The sequence below is a fragment of the Camarhynchus parvulus genome, chromosome 2 (genome assembly GCF_901933205.1).
Source record: "Camarhynchus parvulus chromosome 2, STF_HiC, whole genome shotgun sequence".
Lineage (NCBI taxonomy): Eukaryota > Metazoa > Chordata > Aves > Passeriformes > Thraupidae > Camarhynchus > Camarhynchus parvulus.
This window is the reverse complement of record NC_044572.1, coordinates 101,543,727-101,569,783: the sequence shown is the minus strand read 5'-3', so window position 1 is coordinate 101,569,783 and position 26,057 is coordinate 101,543,727. Positions and strand designations below refer to the sequence as shown.

The 26,057-nt window shown below is 37.5% G+C and overlaps 1 protein-coding gene across 2 annotated transcripts in view; it reads right to left on the bottom strand.

Moving 5' to 3' along the window:
• The window catches only part of LAMA1 (laminin subunit alpha 1), a 99,573-nt gene that overhangs the window by 27,845 nt on the left and 45,671 nt on the right, over window positions 1-26,057 (bottom strand). For both annotated transcript variants that reach the window (XR_004061687.1, XM_030970995.1), the window contains exons 13-36: window positions 25,802-25,903; window positions 24,882-25,093; window positions 23,644-23,755; window positions 22,625-22,735; window positions 21,736-21,863; window positions 21,050-21,136; window positions 20,589-20,800; window positions 19,994-20,100; window positions 18,882-19,062; window positions 17,473-17,609; window positions 14,613-14,849; window positions 13,380-13,523; window positions 12,854-13,033; window positions 12,062-12,247; window positions 11,827-11,954; window positions 10,673-10,793; window positions 10,372-10,509; window positions 8,575-8,696; window positions 7,583-7,669; window positions 7,148-7,341; window positions 5,408-5,550; window positions 2,406-2,504; window positions 1,124-1,235; window positions 788-950 (exon numbers count right to left, since the gene is read on the bottom strand). Coding sequence is in view for 1 of the 2 variants with exons in the window: in XM_030970995.1 (XP_030826855.1) it covers window positions 788-950; window positions 1,124-1,235; window positions 2,406-2,504; window positions 5,408-5,550; window positions 7,148-7,341; window positions 7,583-7,669; window positions 8,575-8,696; window positions 10,372-10,509; window positions 10,673-10,793; window positions 11,827-11,954; window positions 12,062-12,247; window positions 12,854-13,033; window positions 13,380-13,523; window positions 14,613-14,849; window positions 17,473-17,609; window positions 18,882-19,062; window positions 19,994-20,100; window positions 20,589-20,800; window positions 21,050-21,136; window positions 21,736-21,863; window positions 22,625-22,735; window positions 23,644-23,755; window positions 24,882-25,093; window positions 25,802-25,903 (3,443 nt within the window). In the remaining variant the exon portion in view is untranslated. The remainder of the gene's footprint in view (window positions 1-787; window positions 951-1,123; window positions 1,236-2,405; window positions 2,505-5,407; window positions 5,551-7,147; window positions 7,342-7,582; window positions 7,670-8,574; window positions 8,697-10,371; window positions 10,510-10,672; window positions 10,794-11,826; window positions 11,955-12,061; window positions 12,248-12,853; window positions 13,034-13,379; window positions 13,524-14,612; window positions 14,850-17,472; window positions 17,610-18,881; window positions 19,063-19,993; window positions 20,101-20,588; window positions 20,801-21,049; window positions 21,137-21,735; window positions 21,864-22,624; window positions 22,736-23,643; window positions 23,756-24,881; window positions 25,094-25,801; window positions 25,904-26,057) is intronic.

The window sequence follows — 26,057 nt, the reverse complement described above, 5'->3', positions numbered from 1 at the left end:
ACACAAACACTCTACCCTGCTTAATCCAAAGCACTTAAAAAAAAAAAAGTCAAATTTTCAGAAATATTCTACTCTGGTCTAAATCCCGGTCCCTGAAGCCAATGTTAACATTCCTACAGGTTTTGGTGAGATAAAGCATTAGTTAGTATTCCTGAAAGTGGAACAAAAAATTTGCTGACTTTTGGAACAGTAATTTTTTTACCTTGCCAAGTCTGGCAGTAAGCACTAATAGCAACTATGAAAGCCATTTCAAAATAGCCTTCAACTGGGGACAAATCAAGACATCAGAATACAATCCTAAGCAATGGCTCAGAATGCTTAAAAAAATGCCTTGGTTTTATTTGCAGGTCTTTGTGTCACATATTCCAGTGACAATCAATTGTCATGTCCTTCAGCAGGCCTGACATGTCCTGAGCTTGCAATTGACTGAGACAGTTTTCAGCCAAAACCAACACAGAGACATGTATTAGGGTCAGATCTGAAAGAATCTGAAATCAGTGAGTCTTTTGACTTATTGCAAGGGAGTTTTGTATAATCTCCAAGTTAACAGGCTTTACTATTGATTTTACAGACTTCTAAAAGACTTTATTATTGATTTGTATCACATGGGATGACAAAGTATCTCCAAATCATGTAACTTCAAAGCAAAGTTCACATAGCTCCACCTGGGCTAACTATCGCGCTGCCACCTATTATGGCAAAATATTTCTCCAGATATCTCTTCAAAAAAGCAGTGTTGCATGGCAGAGACATATGTGAAATAAAGTTTTTGGCGGAACAGGCTTACTTTAGGACTGTGGTTGCATTATGATGCTGCTGAACAAAATCCTTCTTGCGCAATGCATCCAAAAGGGCAGAAATATCATCCTGCAGGCTCTGAGATGTAGCATTTGACAGTGGCAGATCCAGGCCCAGTGTTTCATTTAGTGACAAAGCAACTTCAGCAAGTACTGAGTAGGAGAGTAAACAATTTAGTCACACCATTAGGAAAAAAAAAAAAAACATATTTGAATCCCCTGTGCAAACTGTAGCATTCCCCATGTAAATAGGATTTTAGGAGTTGCAAAGGACATATCCTTACTAAATTTTATAAAGAAATGGAAATATCTTAAAAACAGGATACCTTTGATGGTTGTATGCACTGTGTCAATAAAGCCAGTCAGTTCTTGACTTTTATTCCTGGTTTTCTGAGTCATTGTGTCAAGCTGTTGAGCTTTTTTCAAAAACCTAGTTGTCTAGAATAAAATCAGAGATTATATTTGACAGTTCTCCTAAAACACTGATTAATTACTGACACTTGTCTATGGTTTTTATGCTTTTTTTTTTATACTGAGAATATTTCAGTTTAAGGAAACAATGCTTTTTGGTAAGGTAGATCTAACTGCTTTACAATTCTCTAATGCTTCCATCCTTGCAGATGCCTTAATTGTGTTTAAAGTTCCGAGACTCTCAGATCAGAGTTATCATTATTTCCATAATCAGTAAGCTCATAATTAGCAAAGCTGTTTCTTTAACTAAGTAAATATTATATAATTTTTTTAGCTACAACTAATGTTTGTTAAGAAAATCATGGTTCTGAATACATTAATATTAATGCAATACAATAACAACACCCAGTGGAAACATCTGGTTAGATTCTCTATACATGGCCAGAAAATTATAAGAACATTTGTTCAGCAAATGAGATCTAATGGCTGAAGTACTATGGTCTATGTCCTGTCTACAATTATTCTCCTGTTAAGACTGGATAAAGAATACAGATGTTATCTATCTTTCCTTTGAGACTTTAATAGATTTATTTCTCCTGAGATCATTTTAAACATAATACTACAGGTATCAAGGACTTTTTGGTGAACATCCAGCTACGATGTAACTTTTAATTAGCTCCACATATGAGGAAAATAATTCACTCTCTCCAGTTTTAGGACATTAAATGAACACAGTACTAAAAAACTTTTAACTTTAACAGAAACCATGTAAATCTCCTATTCAATATCATAAACCGCTGTCATTTGCAGAAGATTTCCACAAAGCAATTAATTCCCCTTTTCAGGAAGACTACAATATGGACTGAATTCTTTCAATGAGCTCTATAGATTTTAAATAATTTCTGAACAAGTCTCTAGCATTACACATTAAATGAACACAGTACTAAAAAACTTTTAACTTTAACAGAAACCATGTAAATCTCCTAGACAATGTCATAAACCACTGTCATTTGCAGAAGATTTCCACAAAGCAATTAACTCCCCTTTTCAAGAAGACTACAATATGGACTGAATTCTTTCAATGAGCTCTACAGATTTTAAATAATTTCTGAACAAGTCTCTAGCATTACACTATTATGCTATGAAATTTCAAATTATCTCTCCAGACAGGCTAAGAATAAAGAAGCCAGCACCTACCTCTTCATGCAAGTAATCAATTCCTCCTGATAAATTCAGAAGATTTTCTTTTGCTGTATCTAATGAGTAAGTTGGGTCTTCTCTAGGAACTATAGACCTCTATAAGAAATGAGAAGTGACAGCTCATTGTAATTTGAAGACTTTGTTGTGGGTCCAGAAAAGTTGGGAAGAAAGTAACTATGCACACTATTTAGACTATTTATATGTCTGAAAGGACTGATTTTCAAAGCACACAAGATGACAAAGCAATTACATACATACAGTTCATGCAACACAGTGTACCATTTCTTTAAATAAGCAAGAATCCAGATGTGTTGGATTTTTAATTGAGTAAAAAGGAAGGAAGCAACAGTTCTGCATTCCTGATTCTCAATTTCTCCACAGTCTGAGCTGCCCAAATAAACTACTTTGAGGAGTTCCAAGGCCATTCAAATTAAATATTTCATCCAGTCCTAAAGCTGCTATCATTTCAGCCGCTGCTCCTATCAGAACAGTGGCACTAGCGTGTATCTGTGAGGATGACCCTGGAGATCAGCAGTCCTCTGGGTCCCTTTGTCAATGAGAAAGAATAATAGGCTGTATTTGCCTTCAAGGTCACCTCAGACCTGCTCCATACAGCAATAAATAGGTCATTGTACCCAAGTCTATTATGTTTGATACAGTCAAGGACTGCAACAGAATACCACTTCTCTAAAGATGCAAAGAAACTCAGGGCATTTCTTACAGGGAGAACAAGTCCAGGAAAGGTTATTTTTAGATTTCAGATGTTTCAGAGCCAATCACTGCAAATACCATAATAAGTTATATATATATATATATATATATATATATATACACACACACACACACACACACACATATGCAATATATATACATACATATAAGTAAAATCCATTTTTTTAAAAGGTAATACACAAGACTATCCAGCCTTGTGTCAAATGGAAATTTCTAAGTCTTTTCCTCAGCATGAAAAACAAGTGAAAGAGAAAGCTAAAGCTTTTAAGCCTTAAAGCTCAGCAGGTTTCTTTAAAAGCTTAGCTCAGAAAAGCAGGATAGGACAGCAACAAAGTTTAGGTGTATCAGGACAAGTAAAGCAGGAGGGTTTAACTAGAAAAACAGAACTACTGAAATCTTCTAATGGACAATCTGATTTGATAACGTTGTCATCACCAAAGGACCCACAGAAAGGTACAAAAAAGAGGAAATAGTCGAGTTCCTGAGCTACCAGCATGAGGCAGAGGCAACGCAGTGAGGGGACAGCCCTTCAGGGAAGATCTGTAATTCACAGAAATAACCGTGGGGATGTTCTGGCCTCCAGCCACAGTTTCTTTGGTACAAGGCAAAAGGCAACATAATCTTTAAATGTCCAGAAAAAGGGGAATACCTGCTTCCAAAGAGAGAAAGATTAAAGACTATCAACTTACCCCCACAATTCAGTTGTTTCAAAAACACCATGGCCCGACATAAACAAAATTACATGAATCACAAGAAGTTTTATATCACTTTAAGCACTCCACTTCCAAGACAGTGACATCTGGCTTTGATTTAATTTTAATATTGAAAAAATGTATCTACTTAAACTTAAAAAGTAAGAAGTAAGTAGAAGTTTACTTAAGTACTTAACATCAACTTACTACAAACTTATTATACTTAAGAAAGTTAAGCTTACTTAAGAAATAAGCAGAAATTTAAAATGCCCTTATTTTTACCTAATATGTGACTTTTCTTTGCAATAAAGTGCTCAATAAAAACTGCATATGAATAATGTTTCCAAGTAAAAGATGATGGTGCAGAAGCAAACAAACACAAACTAATTATAGAAAGCAAGTGAATTCTATCCTTGAAGTATTACAATAGTTCAGTACACTTATGCCTTAGGACATAAAGCAAGGGAAGCATAGCTGAAGCTTTCAAACTAAAAGGTTAGCAACTAAAATTAAAGGATAAGAGTACCTCTGCTGAAGCATAAACATGTAATTTAATCAAGTTTGCCATCAATTATTGTAACTATTAACATTTTGAAGTACACTGATTGGAACTCATTCTGCCTTATATCTTAAACAGAAGAAATTATAATTCAATATTTTAATTTGCTGAATTTGGCAGTGCAAAAAGACTCACATTATTTTGATTTTCCTGTGGTATGGTGAAATACAAAGAAGATAGCTTTGTTTCTGACTCAGAGCTTTCCTGCTTGACTATTACTGAGAAGATGCTTACCAAGAAGTGTGCTTATTTTTAGTAGCCATGAAAAAGGGAGGTTCCTGTTTATCTCTGTTTTTGTGCAGAGGCCACATGAAGCTATTCCTCAGCAATGACCTTCTACAATCACAAAAAGTGGTATTTCATGCTTTGTTTAAGGGGGGGAGGAGCTGAAGGAAAGTTAGCCCCAGGCAGCCTGAAAGTGTCCAACACTGAAACGTTCCACCGAACTTTAGTGTCCTGAGATGAAGGATAGAGTAAAGCACTTGGATTGCCACACAGCCAAAAAGAAAGAAAACTGCTGCATCCCAAGCACCCTTGCAAAGGAAAAGCAGCATATCAGTCCAGGGAAGGACCCAGGGAACTCTAGGGAAACAGCCTCTGGATCTATGCCTTTGCAGCTCTTTAGCAAAGGGACCAACAAGGGAGAAGACCTGGCCTGCTGTTTCTATTTCACCACTGAAAGTTAATCCCCTTGCAATCCAGACTTAAGAATGCACTTAATCTACACAAAGCACATACATAAAGGACCTTCAGAAATCCGACTGGTGATTGAAAAATATATAAATGCATTTATTTAAGTGCCAGAGCAACAGATGAAAATAAACTTATACAGGCAGCCAAATAACTTAAGGTATATTTCCACAGCAAACATAATGGTCTTAATCTGGTATCACTTACACATATTCAAGCTATGAACTTCAAGAGGCCTTCTGTCAAATTACTAGCACCTGTGGGTGGCTGCAAGTTTTGCTTTAAAAGCGTGACTGACTATTTCTGCTGTTTATGTGTTCATTTACCTTCAGATGTTGTGTTGCATTCTCCAGCTCTGACAATATCCCATAGGGTACACGGTCAATACCAGTGAGGTTCACTGAAAGCATGGCCTCATCGAGGTTGTCCAAACTGTTTAATAAAACTCCTGTGCAGTTGTCATCACAAGCTAAATAAAAAATTTAAGGAAGCAGTATTAATATTAAAATGAAGGCAAAAAATACTGCACGTTTGATTTAGACAGTATGTGCCTTCATCTTCTGAGTTAGAAGTGATAAAGTATAATAACTCTGAATGTACAGATTTGTAGTCTTGCCTTTCCCTTCTTGCCCAAGAGTGAACGTATTCCAAATACATTCTCCTTAAGCTAGCACACATTAGAACCCTATTGGTCCTGCTAACTATTGAGCTGCTTGCTGCATTTTAAGCTTATTGAGCCTATTTAGCTATTTTGCCACAAATCCATGTTGAAGCCACTCAGTCAAACAGGTATGGCAGACAGGAAATTCAAGCCTACAGTCCTGTAATTCCATTTATTTCTCATATTTTTTTATTTATACAAAATAAAACCAGAGTTCTAAATCCTGATTCATTACAGAAGCAGATTGCTGTACTAGATGTGCCTTTCTGCTACTTATACTCTCATAAAGAATTACAAGAGTAATTATTGGGGGAATATGACTTATTATTGGTGGAGAATGCCCATAAACCTGGCATAATCCCAAAAGTATTATTACAGCAAACTCATATCCAAAGGGTCAATGACATAGGAATTCAAGATTTTGCAATAAATAAGATATTATACAGTCAGCAAAAGTCTTAAAATTATCTTTCCTTAAACTTGCTCGTAACACTAAATAAGCCAGTTTAAGGATTAACTGCTTGGCTGACGTTATGATCTCTATTGTATTTTCCTCTGCGTTCAAAGAACGGCTGAGGTTGGATGAGACCTCCAGAGAACATCTTCTCCAAACTTCTCTGTTTTACAAAAATAGTAAGTTGTTAAGGTTTCTGTTGCAGTGTGATGTCATGGTTTGCCTCAGATATCCCGGGCTCCTCCCTGATAATTCCCTGCCAGGTGCGTCAGTCACATCTCCTTCCCCCTCCCTTGCCCCCTGCTGAGCATTGCCTGTCAATCCTGGCATTACAGAAGGGCATCGAGTGATTGGCAGAATTCAAAAGATGCCTTTCAGCCCTGGGGGACATTGGGCCATCCAGGTGTCTTTTGTCCCTTGAGACCTCCCCTCCCATACCTGGTTGGTGGTCCCCGTGTTCCTTCCCTCCCCCTCTCTCCCAGTTAAAAGGGCAAGCAAATCACGTGGTTCAGAGAGTTCTGTTGGAGTTGTTGCTGGATTCAGAGGCCTGTGGGCCAGGAATAAAGCTCTTGATTGAAACCCTCCGTCAACTGACTCCTTTCCTTCACCACCACCTTAAAGCTTCTCCCCCAGAGGTAAACCTGAGGACCACCAGAGCTCCTGCATGCCTGGACTTGCCTCCAAGTGCCCAGCTGCAGCATCCAGGTAGCCAAAGGTGTCTCTGGAGTGAAAACACCACAGTGCCACTATTTGGTCAAGCAAGAAGGGCCAGACAAGCTCAGGTATGTCCCAGTCTGGCTATATTGGTAATTATTCCAATAGGTTTTTTTTCTTCACAGAAAGTACAGGGCCTGACATCATAAACTCATCCAGGGAATAACCACGTGCACATAAATACCACTGGAGCAGACCACAGCCCCTTGGGAAAGCAAACAATTTAAAAGCACCTACAGACACACTCGTCCTCCTCCAGAAGGTGCCTGGGCTCACACTCCTGGCAGAGCTGTCCCGTCACCCCCGGCTTGCAGAGGCACTGCCCAGTGGCACCGTCGCAATTCCCGTGAATGGAACCGCCCGGATTGCACTGGCACACACGGCAGCTGCCACCAGGGAGCTGGGGGGCACCGTAGTAGCCAGGGGAGCACCTACGGGGAGGAATGGCACACTGAACATCACGGGATATTCACAGTGACATCAGATGTTACATGTACTGACAGCTTGGGGTTGTTAATAAGTTTAACAGTAACTAGCAAATCACTTTAATCCTTGAGCGCTCATTTATACACTTATTTATGAACATTGAATAATCTGAGTGCACATATGGCTCATATTAACCAAACTGCTCTGGGGAGCTGGAAATAAATTGGAACACCATGTGTAACTCACCTTTCGCAGTACTGTCCCTCATATCCTGGGAGACAGGCATCACAGTGATAATCATGAGCACCTTTCAGGACACAAGTGGGACTAAAACTAGAGAAAGGATAAACAAATACCTGGTATCATATAAATAAAAGACCATACAAAGACATAACACCTTCAGTCACGGGGTAAATACTGTAAGCAACAGCCCCTTCTGTTTAATCTGATTGCATTTCTCTTGAATTTGTACTTTAAATTAGTTAAGTTTGCTTTCTCAATGCAGCTCCATTACTGCAGAACATGCTAGAGCCCATTATGGCCTTCCTTTGAAAAGGTAATACAATGTAAAATGGATGCTGTATGATATGGCTAATGCATGTATTTAACTGAGACTTGCACGAAGACACCAGAACTGCTAGACTCTCATTCTGACTCAATTATATAAATGAAAACAACAAATATGCTTCTTAAGCTTCTGAAAAAACCCAGCCCGTAGTGCATTTTGTTTTTCAAAATACAATGTTAACTGTTCCTCTACTAAACAAGCATATGTATAAATTTCAGACAAAAGAGTATTTGCTCTTCCCCGTGGACTGATCTTATGAAAAGTTCCTGCATTGAGTGGGGATGGCTAGAATCTTTGTAAATACAAAAGTGCTGTTCTCTGAATGAAAAAGGAGACTCACATTTGATACTAAAGAATGTCACAGCAACTTAGTCAACTATCTATAAAACAGTCTATGTGTCTATTATAGTCTTAGAGAAAAAATTGACTCATTTATCACCTAATCTTTTTATTTTAAAATTTCATAGAGTTACTAGTACAGCTCAGAATGCAAGCTCCATTTACTAAATAAAAATAGGCAGCACTCAAATGTCTAAAAATTAAGGACACATAACAATAACCAACCCCTACTGCCATAGAGTAGGAGGAGCAGAAGGAGTAGGAAGTTAGACATACAACACAAGAAATGGGAATGGTAAAATGTGCACTGGATTTAATAAGTCGTGGTTACCTGACAGGGTTGGCTCTGGGACAGGCACAGGGAGAGCAGTCATTGGCAGATCCAGTTACTTTCCCGTAGTAGCCTGGGGCACAGGCACTGCAGTAATCACCAACTGTGTTATCTCTGCAGTTCTGAGACACAAAATTCAGATGGTTTAAAACAACAACAAACAACAGGAGTAACTTTATCTACTTTATCAATACATGTGTACAGTTTCTAACAATGATCTCTACATGTCACTACCCCCTGGTCAGCATTCTCTGAGTGAAAAAACTTTTTATGCAAACAGAATGCCAGCATATTTTCTCTTATGTGAATGCCCCTTCAGGCAGGCTGACCTAATTTCTTTTTTAAATTTCCATAAAGTCTATGTATTTTTGCTACTATTAATCAATTCAGGTCAGGACATCACAGTACAAAACAAAAAATCCAAACAAAAGAAACAAAGAAACAAAAAGAAAAATTTAAACAAAATACTTGGCTTTTCTGTTTCAGTATTTCAGCAAATGCTGATGACTATCCCCAGTTAGGATTAACAGACACTACATTTTATTTGTCAAAAGTACTGACCAATAACCAGCGCTGTTAATATTAAAACACTAAACTGGTAAAATAAACACAGTTTAATTGACTAGTCCCCCAAGTGAACAAAAACATTTTTCTGCTTTCCCTCCCCTTTTTTCTTTTAACCTTTCTTTCTTCTTATTCTGTATTTCATATACCTGCTAGCGTGTATTTTAGGTTGGTTGGTGAGGTAAACAGTAGCATTGCAACCTTCTATTTTATGGGAGCAGAAGTCAGGTGAAAACCAGCTCTCTTGCCTACCCTACTCAGCTGGAAAGTCTGAGCAGTAATCCCAAGACACAGATGACCTGCTAAACCTCAACAAGGAACCGAGAGGAAGAATGATGAATATTCACCTCTGTGAAAGACCTATGCATCTTAGCCTTGCAAAAGTGAGAACTTTAGTTCTTACTCATGAGTTTGTACATACTTGTGTACAAACCTGAAAGCAAAAGAATGGCTTAGAAAAGCCTGAAGGACTAAGGAAACACTTAAAAAACTAACTTCAGGAATTAATTCAGCAGAAGTTGACTTTGAACTAACCCAGTCGCCACTGGAAAAATAAAACAGCTGGGGGAAAATAATCAGAAAAAAATACTAAGCAACGCCAGGGAATGGATTTAATATGCCTTATTTGGTTAGCTGAGAATTTGCTGTCCATAGCCTGTCAGACCATAAGAGAGAGGAAATTTGTTAAGCATATGTGACCCCTCTTTGCAACCTTTGGGATAAAATGAGAAAAGTGAGCAAATCAACTTAGCTGAGGCATATCCCTACAATACTGTAGTCTCTGGGCATTAAAAAAAAGCCTCATTTAAAGCTACCCAGAGGATTCTCTTCCTGAGAAAGAATTTACCTTTGATTTAAGTCTGTGGTGCAGTAGGGCTTACTGCATCCTTTATTCATTTTTTTGTGTGTGTTTAAGCAGACCTTGTCCAGAAGCCCAAAAAGTCTCACAGAAAAACAGACAAATTCTACCAATATAGAAGTAATATTAAAAGTAAAATTAAAACAAAAATAATTAATGATTTTGAGTATGTTAATGCCCCAAAATCTTGCTAATTTTATTGAATGGACCATAAGGGAAACTATTCAGATTTGCCATTTTTCAGAGTTGTGGGGAAAAAAAATCACATTTTATCCAAGTAGTACAGCTGTATACTTCTCCTAACAACTTCTTGGACAGGTCACTGCCATTTCACTCAGGTGAAATCAATATAAGAATGTACAAGATGTACATACCAAGCACTTCCCAGTGTCAGGATCACAGGTTTCACTGTGGTTGTTGCACTGACATGGCACACAAGGCGCTATCAGAGTGTGAGGCTCTCTTACACTGAGTTCTGTATGCTTCCCCCTGTAGTGTCCTGGAGCACAGCTCTAGTTGTAAGGAGAGTAAAGTAAAATTTTAAAGAAATTATCACAGCTATCAACAGCAACCACGATTTTAAAAGCCATTAAAGTAATTTTTTTTTTTTTTTTTTTTTTTTACTTTCACACTATTGGACACACAAAAAAGATTCAAGGGTTCAATACTCAATACCTGGCAGGACAATCCAGTGTAACCAGCAGGACACCTACACTGCTCTACAAGATGAGCTGGAGGTCTGCCTAGATGCATTTCTTCAAACTTGACTGCAATTTCCATTGAGATATTTGCAATTCTACAAGATATATGCAGAAGAGGGTGTGAACATTGTAAGAAGCATGAAAACAAGATCCAGAAACATTTTCAGGCTTCAAGGGCAGGGCTACAATACATAATCTTCCATAATTTCCCATGCAAACTTCTCAAAAACTGAAGATTTTTTACTTATTTATGGAATTTAAGAATCTACAACCAAACATATCAGAAATTATTAAAAGTAATAAAGGCTGATCCCTCCCCTCCCGGTCTGGGAAACTTCCCAAACCCACCATGCAAGAGTATGTAATTCTTCATCAGAAATATTAGACAACTACATTTGTCTTGTGCCACAGCTTTGGACGGAGCTAACAAAAAGCTCTGTCCAAATTTGAGGGCACGTGAATCAAAAATAACACAAAACCTGGAGGTGGAATCAGACTTCTTCAGAGCTGTGAAGACATGGAGACATTGGGTTTTCATTGGATGCACCTTTGCTTGTCTTGTTTGTTTCCAGATTGACAGATAAAAGGATGCTATCCCATCCCCTTCCTCTCATTAGTAACAGTTCTGGACAAAATGGTAATAAAATGCTACTATTCTGAGCTAGGACTATTTTATTACCACTGCCCAGAGTGTTTCAAGCTACAGGAGACACCTAGATTTGATGCAAACCCAAGAACTCAGGGGACCATGTGCCTCAACTGAAAAAAGAAACAGAAAATTCAACATCCCTAAAATAACATGGAAAAGGAGTATTTTAGAATATATAAATTATTTAACTATATCATCAGTCCTGCAGAACAGTGCATCAGCCTGTTCTCCTTTGTGTGTTTTGCTACCAAAGTAAGCAGCAGAGTCATTTAGTGTTTCACAAAAGATAATTCAAGAGCGATTTTGCTGCAATTAAAAGTCATAAATTTTTTTTGTCAGAGGAAGAGCAGAAGTCATAAATAGGAAATTGTAAATGTCTCTGAGGTAAGTCTTTACTGTATAGTTCAGTTGAGGCTATTTGTAAATTAAATTACAGTAAATGCAATACAATAAATAAATGCAGTCAGAGGTCGCTTTACCTGCTTTGCTGTAATCCTTGGCCATAAGCTGCCTTGATAAGGATGTATTCAACATTGCTGAGCACAGACATGAAGTCAGAACGTAAGACAGGCTCATCAGACACAGAGTTAAAATACTTCCAAGAATCCTAGGGAAAGATAACACATTAATTATTATTATAATTTATTATTAAAACCAGGAACATTCATGTTTACTTCAAGATAATGCTGTGATCCTGCCTGTGTTTTGGCTTACCTCCTTCATTTCTACTTCCTTGTCAGTTCTTACTCCATTTTCTGGAGAAGGGATGTCGACATAGATGACCAGCTTGCTGGTGTGACCTCCTTTCATTAGAATCTGTGGCTCAAAATTTGAGGTTCCAAAGCCATCCAAAGCATAAAAGGCAACAGTGTATCTCAGCTTCCCTCCATAGGCCATGAGCTGTTTGGATTAAAAATTATTACTATTATTTATTCTAAGGTTCAAGCTACTAGTTGAAAATACCTTAACATCATCTGTAGACTGGAAAACTGCCAGTCCATTGAAGAATTGGCAATAAAACATGAAAATTGACTTACACTCAGTGGCTTTTCCACCAAGGCTAAATACGTATTTCTAAAAAGCAGTCTTAGTTTCTTTACCTAGACTCTCTTAAGGTATGCACTCAATTTACATTCAATTCCTAAGCAACAGAGATTCCATGGTCTATATACTGATTGTAGCATCAAGGTTGAAATTTTTTTCTGTTTCTAAAATGACACCGAATATATCACTGTTTCCCCCCCACAGAATCTGTGAAGTAATTAAATATAGGTGTTACCAATTTACAGGGTCAAGAAAAATCTTGTTAGGAAAAGGTAATGTAAATATATTGTTTGTGCTTACTATATGTAAGTTCTATCACTGAATAATTACAATATTATGACCTACAAGAATAGAACTAACAAAGAAATATGTTATGAAGATAAAGTTACTATTCTAGAGCAAAGGAGTGTCTATCAGACAACAAAGTTATTCACAAAGCATTCCAATTATTAATGTTCTTACCTGGTCTCCCTGAAACTGCTCTGGCAACTTCCAGTAAAATGTTTCTGTATTTAAGTATTTTCTGACTATGGCAGCATCCAATAAAACATCAGGAAATTGTGAAAATACTCCTTCCACTGTTCCAGTCAGGTTACTTTGAGCTACTACGTGCAGAATAGCCTGATCTGGAGTTAATGTTATCTGCAACACAAAGAGCAAAAGATTCATTCAATAAAATATCCTGTTAACAATCTTAGCTGCTTTGAAACAGTCAATAGTCCATCTTAAGAGTAATAAAGGCCCAATCAAAAAACTGGAAAACACACTTGATATTTACTTTTTTAAGAAGTGAAGAGGGAAACACAAGGTTCCAGAAATAAGAGTATGACCATTTACCACTTGCTTTCTTTTCTGTTCTGACCTCTGCCACTGGCCCCATAAGCCAGTCAGGACACTCAGCCTGGTCCATTAAATGTGCACACCAGCATGGTACCTAACATGAGGATAACAGCAAACTGTCTCTGTGTGATTATATTGCTTTACTTACAGGAATTCTCACACGGTCTTCTAGTTCTGAGCAAGATGTGGATATCCCAAAACAGAAGCATGGAGTACATCCTAGTACATTGTTAGCAGACAGACCAAAAGTTCCAGGTTTACACTCACTACATTGTAGACCAAAAACATTTTCCTGGAGGATATTAAAAAAAAAAAGTAACAGTACACTCATAATGCCTCACTATCTAAATGAAAGATGATTATTTTTTGAAGAAAAACTAGTTGCTACATAAACTACATAGCAGAATATCAATTATTGTGTGCAATCTGTTTTACTGTGCAGTACATTACTTTTTTCATTATTTTCCAATGCTGTTTTGCTTTCTTTCTTTAAAAAAAAAAAAAAAACCAAAAAAAAAACACACACACACAAAACTCCCCACAAACAACCACAAAACATTTAAGTTAAGCTCATATATGTGACGTCTATCAAAAACTAACAGCTATGTATTTCAACTCAAGACAGAATTTCCTCCCAAACCTGCATCTGGAAAATGAGCTCTAAAAGCCAAATAAACAGCTCAGTATGAATAGGAATCAAGGGATCTATTCCCAAGTGCCTATTTTTGCACTCAATTCCCAAGTGGTAAGCTGAACCTCAAGAAACTACAGTCAATGCCCAATGGTACCCTTAACCAGAGGCTGGACAGACACTATGAAGGCATAAATTTGTTGTCCTGAGTTAAGTTTTTTATCACTCAGTTTTTCATAAAATGATTCCCATCTTTTCAGAAAAATCTATACTGACTTTTTAATGTTTCCTTCCTTCCTTATATACAAGAATATCAGACTTCACTATTACCAATATATCTGAGTTATTCTTAAGCACTGTCTTTGGTTCCACCAAAGGAAATTAATTCGAACTTGCAACATAAACGTATTTCAAAAACCACTGAGATTCTCCATTTAGTATTTATTGGTTTCTTCCAATCAATATAATTTGAACTTTCAAAAAAGTAGGCTGTATCATCTGATGTGTTGTTCCCAAACCTGATAAAATCAATGTGTATGAACTGAAGAACTTCAATGGTTTTCAGGTTTTTTTTTTTGACTAGTAGTAAGATCTGTCACAGGAAATCCTTTAGCAATGATCTAGGTGTACTCATAAATTAAACAGATTGCCTTTTGCAGTCCTTTCAGCCCTGTATCTTCCTTGACTTCAATGCACTCAATGTCTAGAAAGCATTGATGCTTTCCCAGAAGGGGCAGAATGACTCGGTACCTTGCAGGTGCAGACACCAGTTTCTTCTTCACAACCACAAACTTCTTCAGTGCCATTACATGTCTCTGCTTTGGTTCCACTCAAATCACAGTCACAGGCAACACAGTCTGGGTAGTCCCTGTAGCCCAAGGCACACCTGGAACAGTCTCGTCCTCCAAATTCAGTTTTGCACTGGCATTGGCCTGTCAACACATCGCACTGGAGACTGGCTGAACCAGCGCTGCTACAGTTGCAAGCCTTAGCAGAAGAGAAGGTTCATAAATAGCAGATTTTAAAAAAAAATTTCTTACAACAGAAAGAGCACAGTAAATTTAAAAATTACCCTTAAAACTCAATGTTTGTCAACAAATACTGTACAATAGTATAAAAGGAAGAAATTCTACACAGAAATGAGGTTGTTTGGTTTGTTTTTTAGCAAAGAACTGCATTTCCAGTAAACAGTGGATGGCAAAAAGTTAGAGGCTTTGTTGGTTCTCAAATATGGGTTGAGAACCAAAGGAGTTGAAGGAATCTGTTCCAGAAAACAAAAATATATCCAAAATACTTAATTTACAGTACTAGTAATTGAGTACAGCAAGTAAATTAAATAATGTTGTATAAATGCTGAATGAAAGAAATCTGAATCTTCATTTTATAAATATGACAGAAAGGAAATTCTTAAAACTAACATTCTGTTAAGATTTCAAGAAGCATTAATAGCTTCTGCATCATGCTCAAGTTACTTTTACTATTTGATGAAGAACCAAGAATCTCATTGCATCCCAAAGGTGGGAAGCTCGACATGCAGTGCAGCTCAGTACTAAAGGAAAACTGTTTCCTGGCAGAGTGCATCCTTCATTATGCAATCAGTAATATGAACCCAGTATTACAAACATGCAAAGTGGGTGTAGTTTATTTGTCATTCTTTTTTGAAGCAGTCTGGGTTAGCCTTCACCCTTAATTTCTTATCTGTGTTCACTTCACAAGCGCAGTTTTGGTCTGTGGTTATTTCTAACTGAACAGGCAAAAAGTACATTCCATCTATCACCATCTACTGTGAGCATTTTCCCTGAGTTATTTTGCTCATCAGCTCTCCTTGAGATGAAAAGCCTTTACCTTGCCAAGTCCTGCATGCCAAGACCCACAAGTTCCAGAAGAGTTACTGTCTATCCTTCAGCATTCTTCACAACATTGCTGGTTACCCACAACACTCTTTGTATTAAGCAGTTTTTTACCCTTGCACTGGGTACTATAATGCCTAGTTTAATACACTTTATGGTCACACAGGTTGACAACTTTGGCTCTCGGGTATCAGTAAAGGTCCACAGCTCTGAACATCAAATTCTAAGATAGTAATAATTTACCTGTATTAAATCTCTAGCTACTTGTGATAAAGATAAATAAAGACTCTAAGGAACAATGCACTGTGCTGCCAGCACACATGAAAAAGATTGTAATCTAAACAAGACTACAGCTCTGCTACACTACTGCATCCAGAAATGGATACTAAATATCAAGAAAACCTCTAGAAATAGTGCCAGATAAAGTAACCACTTATTAATTCTGTGCTGCAAAACCAGAGAGTCTGGGCTTCTCAGCATCTCCCCCATTTCATCCATGTAGAGAGCACACAAAGAGTCCCTGCTGGGTTTGCCAGAAGACATTACTCCTGATCTTAAACTACCACATCTGACTATTCAGCATAGGGTATATCCCTCTGTTGGGACTATTATCTGGAGATCACATTACTGTTTGTTGCATCAAGAAGGGATCTAAAACACTGTAGAATATTTCACATTCATTACTGTGATGCTGCAACCAAAAGGAATGATAAATAACCTAGAAAAAGTGAGCAACTGCATATTTAATTGCACCTGATCATTGGCAAGTGCTGTGGAATCACCCTATGAAATGAACACCTCAAAGGAAATGCAGAAGGACCAGCACATTGTATTTGCAGTATGTTAGGTAAGAATGACAGTAAGCTGACAGCTAACAAAGCCATGGCTTAAAGACCAGTTGCCAATTATGGTACTATAAATCACTGAGATGGTTAACTCTGAAGACTTATTAGGACTACTTTATCATCCTTACTCTAAAAAATTAAAAACAGAAAAAGGATACCAATTTGGCTGACACTTAAATACTTACTGCATGTAATGACAGACCTTGTCAAGTTGATTGTATTTGTGGTTTCTCCACTGAAGTTACCCATTACATTCATGTAATTGAGGCTTTTTAAAATTTCAACATTTATAAAATAGTTTGGACCAATGCCATACCTGACAGGAATTTACAGCATGAACCTAAAGGCATAAATGGATGCTGTTCCTTGGATCTGCATTGACTTGGCACTTTATTGCTTAATCATAAGCATTAAGCTGAGATAATGGGAGCTACCAATGTTCCATCCATGAAACATTAACTACATTATACCATTTAAATTATAAATTTTCAGAAAAAATGCCTGCAGTAACTTTCAAGACACTTCCAATATTCTTAAATCCGTAATATTATCACTTACTGATTTGCACAGAAACTATGTTCCCAGTTGCCCCTTGCTGTGCTGCTATAAATCTGGTTTAGTATCACCATTTAAACACCCAAATGTTAGAATACACACCTCACAATTTCAGTGTGAACTATGCACCTATCCAGAATAAGCACTCTGAAAGTATTTTCAAAGACAGCCCTCTCAGAAGGTTCCTCAATAAACATTGTGCCATCTGTTGTTTTGCTGGTTTTTGTTTTAACATGAGCATGTTGCATTAACACTGAGACAGAATAAAGATCATGGTTCTCAACAAATAAGTCCATTTCTGACATTTGTATAAGGCAAATTGTTTTTAACAGCCATGGCTTTTCACCCAGCCCACCATACCTTGCAACCAAGCTTAGGAGAGAGTCCCCAGTAATTTTCTTCACAGAGTTCACACTTTTGTCCCTGAGTGTGAGGGGGACAAATGCATTGGCCAGAATCAGCATTACAGTTGTTCTGAGTATGGGCACAGTCACAGGCTGCAAGAGAAACAGGACCAAATGGTAACTTTATCCACACTTTACTACAAAGAAGAAATTCCAAGACCGCCAATAGGCTTACTTTCCTTATGCAGTACATTTGTCTGTTCCACTAGGAACTTCTTGCCTAATCACTTCATCCCTAATCACTGAGAAACAAATCACGACCACAGTGACATTTCATCTTTTTACTGGAAGCTCATTATTGCTTATTGACTTAGCCTGTTTGGTGTTTCAAAAAGCAGTGCAGCACTTCCACAGGGTGATCAACAAGACCAAATAAAGTTACTTTTGGAGTAGAGTACATTTGAGGAAAACTTTTCTATGACAGAGGACACAAAACTCATCAAGAGATAAGCTAATGTTTTCAAGGAGGTGAAAGGATTAACACTCAAGAATTGAATAATAGGGATGGATAACTATTTTTATAATAACTAAATACTGCAGGATGCACTTGGCTATTTAAGAAACAAAATACTATTCCAGTTAAAAAGCAGAATTTCAGTGAAGTGATTTTATTAATCTTTTTGTTAACATTTAAGTATTTTCCAATAATGAAATGGCTAAAGGTACCCAAGGGATCTTTGATCCTTAGTATAGAAAAAGTATATTCATTTCAAAACAATCTTATCACAATCTCACTGCATATTTCATTTTAATGTACTGTTTGAGGCATGAAAAAAGTGGTTTTGTCTGACTGGAGAAAAGGCAGGCGTTCCTTTAGCTATACAGTTTTGAAAAGGGCATTTTATTAACATGAAAAATTAGGTTTTGATGGCATGTTCTCCTTTTAGATGAACAATTTCTTCCTTATCATGACCAAAAATTGCATACGTCCAGGTGATGATGGGAAAACAGAGCCAATGACTTCATATCAAAGTATGAAACACATATTTAAGATTTAAATGAAAAAAAATAAAGTAAAAATCTTTAGGCGCAGATCTTCACTTTCCCAACCGCAGAAAAAAAGGTTTCATTCTCTTTGAAGGACTGAAGGGTTTTGTAATAAAGAGACAAAGGAGCCATTGAGGATGTAATATTTCTCTCATGCACCCTTTATGAGTTATTTCATAGTCACCACCTTTTACAAGGAGCCACAGAGTGAGCAAAGAAACGTTTTGTTCCCTAGCTTAATCAAAGTATTAGTAGACCTTCCTACAGATTCTTCTGTATCGTCATCACAACAAGTGACCTTTGCCAGAGTTCAACATACAATATATTGCTGAAAGAAATTCCAGACAAACTCTGGAAGGATCGTGGATTAGAGCTTACGTGTGCAGCCACCATCCTGGAATGCGTAAAAGCCATGAGCACAGCGATCACACTTCTCTCCAGCCACTCCTGGCACACAGCGACACTGCCCCTGATCATTGCAGTCCTTGGACACTGAGCCAAACTGACTGCAGTTGCAGGGAACACAGCCAAGCCCAGTAAGCAGCCCATAATACCCATTCTGTTGGAAAAGAAATAAATTGATTTGTGCTGTTTCATAAATTTTTGAAAATGCTACAATATACACGCTTGTTTTCTCTTGTTTACTCCCCATGATGTCTGACCTGCATGAATCTTGGCCAGCACTTGTGCGACTGCTGTGGAAAGACTCCCTAGCATCATGCCTTCATTGTTGCCAGCTAAAAAGCAATATGCTCTGGAGTGAAAAACTCTGAAACACTCTCATGGTCCTTAATCTCACAAGCAAGACACTATGTTTTGAAGCCTGATGCTATTCTAATTTAAAGACTTGCATAAGGTGAGGGTGGGCTGTGCTAATGAAATCCTAGAATAGGGCAGGTCAGTGACCCAGTGTACACATGTGCTCAAAGTAATTCAGCTGGGCTGGCACAAAAGGCAGTAACTGGGCACAGATTTCCTGCTCTGGTCTCTGATGTAGTTCTACACTTAGCATAGACTGGAAACTGCTGGTTTGTATCACCAGTGAATGTCTGCATGTTGCTGTAACAGGCCTGCTTTTCAGCTGAATCCCTCGCTGGCATTCAGCCATGATGTATGTATTATCCCCATCTACATTTCTTTAGGTATTCCCTACTCAGACCTCATTTTACAGAAGCACAGTTCCAAGATCTCTTCAGGTTTGTTAACAGTGTTTGTTTTGGTTTTTGACTGCACACTGTCAGCACCAGCCTGAACAGCCCCATGCATGAGGGTGCTGAGTCAATTACATAGCTTCACATCTGCAAGGAGCACATGCAGAGCAATTTTCAGCCACAAAAAGCTCTGCAGACAAACTGTGGTCTCCACTCCACAGGCCCCTCTCCCCAAAACCTATTTTCTGCTATTCTCCGTAGCTGCTCAAATCACAATCTATAGATAAAGAGGAAGACAAGAAAATCTAGACATTAGCAACAGGCAATGTATCTGCTTACCAAGCATTTATCACATCTTTCTCCAATTACATTTGGTTTGCAGGAGCAGACGCCTGTCTCATGCTGACAAGTACTTGAAAGGGAACCATTCACGTGGCAGGCACAGGCTTGTGTTCAGACAAAAAGAAAACAAGTTTAAAAAATAGTCATGTGTATCTATAGGCATTCATTATTATACAGAATTCAAAATCTGGTATATTAGGCGTTTCATCTATTTATATCCCACAGATGCTAATATACCACAGAAATGCCTGTGCATTTGGACTAAAATTTGAAAAACAAAACACCTCTGAATAGCTGTATTTGAAAAGTTTTTTTCTTCTAGCCCTATACGTGACATTCAGAAGTAGGAAATGTGTCCAGCATATCACTGGAGGGACAGTGTAAAGCAAACCAGTAAGTTCCAGGGATACCAAGTGTCAAACCCTAACACAATACCCCTCCCTCTGCCTAATCCAACCCCACAGTTTTCAACCTGCACTTGCCAACTCACAATTTGAAGGTTAACTCTTTCAGCAAAGGTCCCCATCCATTTTGCACATGAACAATACATTTTTGCGTTCTTCAAATGTTGAGAGTAATAAAAATAACTTACCACGACAGTTTTTGTCAATCACTGCATCCCCATAATAGCCATCAGCACACTTTTCACAGTGGTGACCTGCTGTGTTCCCCAGACATTTCAGGCACTGTCCTGTGAAGGGATCACAGTGGCCCTCTTCTTGAGGGTTCACATTGCCATTGCATTCACAAGGAGCACACGACTGTCCAGCCATAAGAGGATTCCCATAGTAACCATTAGCACACCTGCATCAGAATTTAAAAACTTTGTCAGCTGGAGTGTGGACATGTCATATACTCTCCTCACTGAAGGGAGTTTCTCCTGTAAAATTTTAATCTAAAGTGCCTCTATATTACAATGAAAGACTAAATAAGAAGGAAAATGTTATTAGGAATGTTCTGTACGTGTGGTATGAACAATAGAAGGATGATAGGATGATGAACACCTAGTGATGGCAATGATACAGATGTTTTACCCAAAATTAGTGTACATACCTTTCACACTGAGAACCAGTATAGCCTGGAAGACATTTGTCACAGACAATTCCATCTTCTTCACTCAGCTGGCAAGTGGGACTGAAACTATTAACAAAATTTATGGCAGTTGGTATCAATGCAGAGAATCACAAGACTTCTGCAAACATTCAATATCCACCCTTCCTTGCACCTATCTATACAAACACTCAATTGAAATTTTTCCTAGTTTATCAATGCTTTTAACATTACAATGCGTCAAAATAATAAACATATAACTCTAAAAAACTCTTGGGTTTTTTTTACTTTAAAAGCCAGATTTTAAAACTTCCTAAAAACTTGGCTTTCATTCTAGCAAAGCAGTACAATTGCTGTACTGAGTTCCTTTTTTTCAGATACAACACTTCTGTCCTTCTACTGTTTTGTGAAAAAACAAGTAAGATAACCATGGTTTTTGTGCAAAGTTCAAGGACAGGTTGAATTATTACTTTCATCCACCATGCAAAATCATACCAGTTCACTCAGCCTGTCTGAGCCTAGTCTATATATTTGTCTACCTTAAAAACAATGTTTCTATGAGATATACGCAAACAAAGATGAAGAAAAAAATTCCTTTTCTCTCTCCTTCAGATGTCATGATATTTTTCTTTTTCTTACTTTCTGTTTTTGCTGAAGATGCAAAAGACAGTCTTGCATAAGAAGCTTACTTGTTTGCAGCAGAACTCAGAGGACATGCACAGGGCCGGCAGTCTTCAGATGTTCCTTGGGATGGATTTCCATAGAAGCCAGGCAAGCACTGATCACAGAAAGGTCCTGTTGTGTTATGTTGACAAGCCTGTGAGACATGGAAAAAATCTTTTTGTATTTTCTCCTGATGGTTTTTTGGCCCCTGAGGGATTCCTACAGCAATCTGCATGCAGCATGACATCCAAGGAAGCCATTCTTCAAGCCATGAAGAACTGCCTAGAACTCTGAAAATAAGTGTTTGATTTTTTTTTTTCTGAGTTATGACAATCCTGATTGGTTTTTCCTACATTTTAGAATACACTTTATGAAACCACCCACATTACTTATACACATACTTAAATGTATTTCACATATTGCACACATTTGCAGTAAAAATCTTATATAGTTTTTACTGGTGTTTAGCCATTTTATTCCAGTAACCTTTAATTTTCAGAAGAGATCTAAGAGCTAAATTTTCTCTTTGCAAGGTAATGTGCAATTTCCACTGGTGTTAGTCATGGAAGATGCACATATATCTGAAAACAGATATTCACCACTTAAATTTGTTCTTTTCAGGAACCTGCAGCAACCAAAATCAAGATTTTTATCAGCTGGCATATGATGGCATTTTTGTATTAGTTCTGACTATGCCCCACTTGAAATGATAAACTGAAACAAATTGTTTATTGGAAAACACAATAATGGAGTCTTGAAACATACTCTGAACTAAACAATGAAAACCAACAAAAATAAACACTTGGTACCCACAGCTTGAAATTATACACACTGTAAACTTGTCTCCTACAGTCAAAATGCTCTCTTAACTCCTAAATAGATGCTTAAAACACAGAACTTTGCAGGATGACTTACAAAGCAAACACCGTGAATGTCACACTCAGTTGCATGCCCATTGCACTTGCAGGGCTGACAAATGCCCCCAAAGAGTATTCCATCCACACGGTAGTACCCAGGCAGACAGGACTGAAACAGAGTGAAGGGAGAAAAAGAAGTACCATTATGTGTGCTGAAAATACACATCAAAACTTTTTCAAAGAGTGCACTTCCGACCACCCACCATCCTACCCTTTCACACTGTGGTAACTGAATGCTCTTTCAACTCTATTGATGTCACTGTAGCTCTTTTCAAGTTGTTGTTTTTTACTTGCACTGGATAAAGGGGATAAGAATTAAATCCATAAAACTTTGATTCATCCCTTTGTTCCCTGGAGGCATGAAAGTTAACTTTCGTGTGGTTTAATATGTGAGAATCCTTATTATGGGACAACAGAAAATATATTCTACCACCTCTGCAGAATCATTAACAATGCTACAGCACAATTTCAGTATTTTCATACTGAAATTACTTGTCAAAATAATTCCTGCTATTCTGCAGTAGGACTGTGCCTCTCTAAATCTTCTATTTACAGATACACAAGACACCATCTTGCACAATGCATTTCACCCTTGTGGGCTCTTCCAAAAGCTAGCATTCCTCCCTGCTAAGATTCCACGTTGCCTCCATAAACTTAATGGCACATAATAGGAATAAACTGAACATGATCCAGCTCCAGAAAAAGTGCTATTAATGAGTAAGGTAAGCTCAAAATAGCTTCACAGACCTTTAACAGCTGCTCCCTCTGAAACACAGATATTCTGAAGCACATCATCATATTTTAGTGCCATGAAAAAGAATTCAAGAAGTAAGTTTAAAATCCCATTTAGAGTATCTGAAAGAAAATGCCTTCAGGATTGCATAAAGTAGAGTAGGCAGCAATTCACCACAGAACATACACTTTAATTGCAGTTTAATTAAAGGCAGCCTGCCTTTAAACGCAGATCCTTTACAATAGGAGATAACTTTGCATTTACAAAGCACTGTAAGAGGTTACCTCGCAGGATAATCCTGTGTAACCCTGAGGACATTCACAGAATTCCACATCTGGAGCTGAAGAAAGATCTATAACATTTGCACTTGCAGTATCCAGGGTCACAGAGTCCAGCCTAGGGTTAAGCAGGAAAACATCACATAATCTGTTTCCCCAGACCTGATCTTCAGCAGGACAGTTTCCTTCTGGGGAGGTAACAGCACTGGGCACTGCTTCCTGGCAGGGACAACTGAGGAACAGGCACAAATCTCTTTTCCAAGAAGTCAGTGATCATACTCTTATCACAGCATTTCCAGATGTCTCCTGTTATCATTATTGTTACTGGAAGAGGCAACCTCCTCAGCCACAGGTAACATTTTAGTAAGAAATCTTTACAAACATTCCATAAAGACAAACACACTATCCCTAAATGAACATAAATTTCACCAGAGTGGTGTGGGTGCACAAAGAAATTTGGTATCAGTTCCTATTTTATTGACATGAAATGCTTCCAAATGACAGAATATTCACAGAATATTTTGAGTTGAAAGGGATCATGAAGTCCAGCTCTTAAATAAATGGCCCATATGGGGATTTGAATCCAAAACTTTAGTATTATTAGCACCATGCTCTAATTAGGGAATGAGGAAGAAAGGTTGTCAGTGAGTATAAGGAAATTAAGTAAATGATGAAGCTGATTTCCTTGAGATCAATACAACTTTATTCCTGTATCTTGAAGAGGTGAATCAAAGATCTGTAAGGTCTGACACAGATACTGCCAATGCTGCTTTCAGACTATGGAATGATCAGCTAATCCATTGCAGCCTAATTTTCCTATTAAGGACTCCCTTAGAGATGAGTCTCAATAACATCTACAAGCAAGCATCAAAAGAAATTACAGTCAATGTCTTTATTGATAGTTTTTCAATAGTCAGTGATGGATTAACTTGCCACATACTCAAATAAGCATACTGTAGGGAGTTCTGGAGGCATTTCCCCTTAAAAAGCAGCCATTGTAGTAAGACTTTTATGCACTACTACTTTAAAGCAGAAAACAACATCTCTACTATGAGATATCTTTAAAATCACACGTCCCTTACCACACACTCTATATGACTGGTCTTAAGAAAATTCAATAAACAACATTTTTTCTAGAAACTATTAACAAAAAACTTCAGGAATACTGCCACTAAGAATCATGATTCATATGCAGAAAAATAATAGAAGTATATACATTAGAGTGAATATTTTATCTCACTTACCTGTACACAGCCTTTTTGGCAATGTTGTAGTTGGCCCTGATCAGAAGATGGGTCACATTTGCCAGAACAGTCATCAACATTTCTCGGTCTATTGCCTTTTTTGTATTAAACTCTATGAAATTGTCTGCTACAAGTCTCACTGAATTAGAATACTCCTCATATGGCTGTAATGACAAGCCTGCTGCTCTTGTACTCAGAATCTGCCCATTACCCTGAAATTGAAGGACAAGGGAAAACATTCTCCATATTTGCATATAAATTTTATTAAGCAGTAACATTTAGTGTCAAATACACATCCATGTAACACAGAGAAGACGCAATAAAAATAAATTCCTTGCATTAAGAAAAAGTAAGTAAAAAGTCAACATTTTCTGTGGGTTTGAGACCACAATCCCATTCTCTCACAGTTCAGAGACTTCAGAATTATTTTGCAAAAGAATAAACTTAATTGCAAAAATCTAATACCTCTACAAAACAGAATTTCCTTTCTCCTTTGTTCTATTGCTAAGTACATATAAAAAATTATGGTTTTGGAGATGCCTGGATTCAGTATACAGCCTTATTTTTTAACTGCAATATAAATCTAGAAAAGTAAGCAATCAGCAAGAACACTCACCTGTTTCATAGGCATAAGTCTTTCCAGTTTATTGCAGTTTGTTTTGTAAACACAGCTTTGTACATTTGGTAATAAGCAACTCACCCATATACACACACATTAAATTCTAGGTATTTAGCATTTAAAGCTAGTATGGTATGGATTAGATAATCAGAGAAATGAGTAATAATTAAATTTTGATAGTGACATTGAAGAGACTTGAAACTGACAAAACTACAAGGATAGGAATATTATTTTATTTTTTAAGTCCTTCATAGATTCTTAATAATGTCGGAATAGTAACAAGTTGAAAAAAAAAATCCACCTGAATGATGATATCCACACTAGACACTATATCACTGTCCACACTTTCCATTGGAATGTCGTAAGATACCGTATACTTCAAGTCTCCACTAAAAGCTGTGAGCTGAAATAAGAAAAAGCAAAGTCTTAACAACATGACAACCTCCAGCCAACACAAAGAGATTACATAGGTCAGTACAATGTCCAAATTATAAGAGAGTTTTAAGCTTACAAATACCACTTTAAAGAAGAAGTTGAACATGCCATGAGTGTCAGCA